This window comes from Limulus polyphemus, unplaced genomic scaffold (assembly GCF_000517525.1).
Source record: "Limulus polyphemus unplaced genomic scaffold, Limulus_polyphemus-2.1.2 Scaffold1903, whole genome shotgun sequence".
NCBI classification, from domain to species: Eukaryota; Metazoa; Arthropoda; class Merostomata; order Xiphosura; family Limulidae; genus Limulus; species Limulus polyphemus.
The window spans coordinates 52,729-57,052 of NW_013667513.1; the positions used below are offsets into that span (position 1 = coordinate 52,729).

Consider the following 4,324-nt stretch of genomic DNA (forward strand, 5'->3'; position numbering starts at 1 on the left):
TATATATATATATATATATATATATATAAAGCCATATATCCTCCTAATATTAAAAACAAGAAACATATTACTTCAGTACTAAAGAAATTATGTTGAATGAGATCCCAACCTTAACATAAGAGTGAATTATTAGTATTTATCATTGCTACCAATACGAATAGTAAGTATATAAATAATTTAGAATCACTGTAGTAACTATTAAAACTTTTCTGATTTAATAAACCTAGTACTTTTGTGACTTAACAGTCAGTATCAAAAATACATGTGCTACTATCACAAAAGAATTTTCAAGTTGAGGTATGTTTTTAGTAACAGCATTGGCTGTCTTTATCTTTTGTGCAGATGATTTTGTGAAAGATTTATCCATACTTTATGTAATTCAAAAATTTATTTCACTCAGTATATGATTATTTGTTCTTGCTGTTACTCACAAGTATTCAAAGAAAATTAACATCTAATATCAAACATGAGTTAACTATGTGCAGCTGCTAAAAATACTCAATTTCATTTTTCTTCAGTAGTTTAGTATCATTGATATGGTTCTTGGCAGTAAAGAAAACTTTGAATGAAAAAAACATTTATGTCAATTTTTTTCATTTTCTAGATATCTGTAGAGGAGGTACTGAAAGCATTATGAAGTTTTTATGCTCTGGTAAGAACTAAATATAATTTATTTCTAACAACAAATATTAATACTTCTGTGACTTTAAATTTCATCACATAAAAACTTAAAACTTAAGAAATATCCAGAATTTAACCCATATAATTTTTTTTACATTTTTGCTGTTTTTTCATTCTACAAAACCATACAGTTTATTGGTAGCATAGTGACAGTCAGTAAACAAACTAGTGGATGTAGTATAAAAAATGTTGTTCAAACCTAATTTTGTATTATAAGTTTTTATGTTTAATTATAGTATGTTGATAATATAAGATTTTACCTTTATTTGATGTAAAAATGCCCTAATTTTTAAGTGTAAAATTAAAAAAACCAATAAAAAGGTGAATTATGATACAAGTTATAGTTGTGGTATTTCATTATTGAAAAGAAGAGGATTGGATCATTACTTTTGTTAGTATACCCATATTATGTATATACTCCTAATATATCATATTAAGTTTGTTTAATTGTTTGAATATACTGAATTAAAGTTTTTGGCTTTCATCTAAACTTAGGTTTTGTATATAACTAGATGTAAGACTCATATGAAAAATGTTGTACATTATATAACAAGAAACTGAAAACAATACACTTGCTTCCGCTGACTGTACACTTTTACATAGGCAGTAGCTGCTCCATTAAGTCTTATTTAAATTATAAATTGCTCCTTTTTCTTAGTGTCAGTTTCTGTATTCCTATGGGCTGTAAATAGCTTCTAATTTTCTTTGTGCCAATGTCTTAAATTATATTTGGTTTCCTTTAGAAAAATTTAATGCTGTTCTTTAAAATGTATATGGTACCAGTAATACATGTACTATTTTATGTTTTCTGTTGCATATTTTTTGTGTTTATTTTTTTCATCAAAGAAACTGGCTAAAAAATATATATATTCATTATCTTCTCATTCCTTCCTTTACAACTCATGTATTAAATGGCAACTACCCGTTAACTGAATATAATTACAAGTTATCTGAACTTTAAATTGATAACATGCTTTCCTTTTTCTTTTGATTGTATTTTGGAATATCTTAATTTCTGTAGGTAATAATTATATTATGATACTTTTAGGCTCTTTTTTTGCTTTGCATAGTTAATTGAAATCAAATTTCTTTTATTGACTGAATATTTTCTATTTTGTAGAAAATGGAACAGAATATGTTCCTCCTGATCAACTCAAGACTGAAATGTATGGTTTATGTAAAACAGGTGAAAAGTGTACCTCTACCCAAAACCACAGACCCTCCTGGTCTGAGAGTGACTTTCCTGTAAATTCTTATTTTTTAATCTTTGTGCATAAATTTACATACTTTAAAATTATATCATCCATTTTTTTCTGTTAAAATTAATATTGGTTTGAAAATGTGTAAAAGTTTCAAGCCTTAAAAGTAATAAACTGGAGCAAAGTCAAATCAATTTATAGTAAAGTATAACTATGAGAGCTTTCTAATGATGCAAGTAGCATATACCTGTTTCTTTAAAAAACCTAGAACTTTTTTTTTATTATTTGTGCTAGCAATGTTTGTACTTTCCAGGGCAATTTTAGCATATGAATAACTCAATTTAACAAGATTTTTACCATTTGGCCTTCCTAAGCCTAATCTTTCAACTGTTCTTTTACTGGATAAGTTTTCATTAACACATATAACCTTTTACAACAAAAAATTGTAAGGTATTGGAAATAAGATTTCTGTGATAAAGTGAATGTATTTAGCTGGGTTTGACTTTGAAGTATTGGTATAGATATAGATTTCATTAAACTACTTACCAATTTGGTTGGGTAAAGAATACTAATTTTTCTTAAACAGTATAGTTGATGCTCAGAGGTGAAACCTCAGTTTGAAGTACTTGCATAACTTTTAAACTTTCTGTAACTCCTATGACTCAGCTTTAGGTTTGTCTTTATACATATACTTCTAGTACATTGAACACTTCATACATTAACTTAACCCTATCACGATGGGCATCCTTTACTGGACATGTAACGAGGTTTTAGCATCTTATCTTCAACATTTTATTAAACTACTTTTTGTTTATGCTTTTCCAGTTAGTATAGAATAAAACTGTAGTTAATAATCCATATTTTAATAGTATTTAAGTTCTAAGTTCTTAATTTGATAAGGCAATATTAAAAAATCTTGAATTTCCCCTAGTTTGACACATGACACATTTTCTCTAAGCATCTTCTCTATTTTATCCACCACCCCTCTAATAAATACAAAATTAAATGTAAATTACTCACTATAAAATCGTCATTAATCTGACAAACCATAATTTCTATAGCCTTCAATTTTGTTGGTTACAGAGCCATGATATAGAAAATCAGACCCCTCTTGCCACACCCATCTGTCACATCCTGTCTTCCAGGATTTCTTAATTCTATATTATCTATAACCCACAGAAAGCAAAGGTTTTCATTTATCAAGTGATGTATTGTATAATATTGTTTTCTGAACAGAGAATTGTCAATTTCACTCAAAGTACAAGCTCCGTTCCCGTGGAAAAGTTAACAACTAGCTTGGATGAACCTGTAATGGCTCTTGTCGCATAGTTAGGAAGCCAGAAATATTGTAATAGTTAGAGGAAATTGCCTATATTTTGCAAGTTATTAGTCTATTAGTTATTATTTAGTGCAATACTACCATTAGTATAAAAAGTAGGGTTTAGTGTCATCGACAGTCGACAGCAAAAAAAAAGAAGGCCCGGGTAAGTACTTTATTTCTTGTTTTTCATGTTTATTCTTTATTTATTGTAATAATAGTAACTAAAATGTAAAAATAGGGATCTCTTTACGTTAGATTAGGTAAAATAAATAATAATAATAGTATAATAAAAATGTTTCACGAAGCACGCACGCAAGAAGCTTATGGGTAATTTGATAGTGTATCGTGACCTCCACATTCCCCAATTGATTTACAACTTTTAATGGTGCGAATAGTAGTTAGACACTGTTCAAAAGTCAGTAAAACAATAAAATTTAATTATAAATAGATGTATACTATTACAAGTTTCAAGCTACTTAGGATAAATGAATGTGGTTTCAAATTACAATTTAAAGTCATTCTAGAAAGAAAAAAGGGTGATTTAGAATTATTCCTATTTCTTTTTGGTGGTTAAGAGGTCAGCAAGCTGGCCAACATTGTATAGAGTTAGGGTAGAGAAAATAACAGATAAATTATAAATTTTTAGTGAAAACGAATATTTGAAATGTATTTAGAAGGTTTTAGAGAATAAACAAATCTGAGATTTTTTTAGATGAAGAAAAGTATTTTTAATCTTAACATGAAAATCACTTTGCACACGGACTATTCAAAACAAATACTCCATAGTAAAAAATTCTTCATTAAAAAAACTGATTTTTTTGTGTACAAAATACTTGTAATTTGTAAAAAGTCAGCCAAATTTTGGGAAGATACACACAATTAAAACTATATATTAGGTCGTTACAAATTAATGTTGCTTTTTTTTTAGTTGAAAAAACCCAAACAACTTGTATATCAAAACAAAACATTTATTTAATGAAATAGTCTCCATTCTTATTGATGATGCTTTTCCATCTTACAGTCAGGATGTTAATATCTTGATTAAAGAAATCACTTGGCTTTGAAGCAAAAAAACATGTCAGTGTCCTCTTTAACACCTTTCACATTTGCATACGTTTTCCCA

General features: G+C 27.8%; 1 protein-coding gene and 1 long non-coding RNA gene across 4 annotated transcripts in view; one reads left to right on the forward strand and one right to left on the reverse strand.

Moving 5' to 3' along the window:
* LOC106465309 (E3 ubiquitin-protein ligase LRSAM1-like) overlaps positions 1 to 4,324 on the forward strand; it is a 114,649-nt gene that overhangs the window by 39,163 nt on the left and 71,162 nt on the right. For all 3 annotated transcript variants that reach the window (XM_022393178.1, XM_022393177.1, XM_022393179.1), the window contains 2 exons: positions 605 to 652; positions 1,802 to 1,926. In XM_022393178.1, the coding sequence (XP_022248886.1) occupies positions 605 to 652; positions 1,802 to 1,926 (173 nt within the window). The remainder of the gene's footprint in view (positions 1 to 604; positions 653 to 1,801; positions 1,927 to 4,324) is intronic.
* LOC111087229 overlaps positions 1 to 4,324 on the reverse strand; it is a 24,819-nt gene that overhangs the window by 1,244 nt on the left and 19,251 nt on the right. The window lies entirely within an intron of this gene.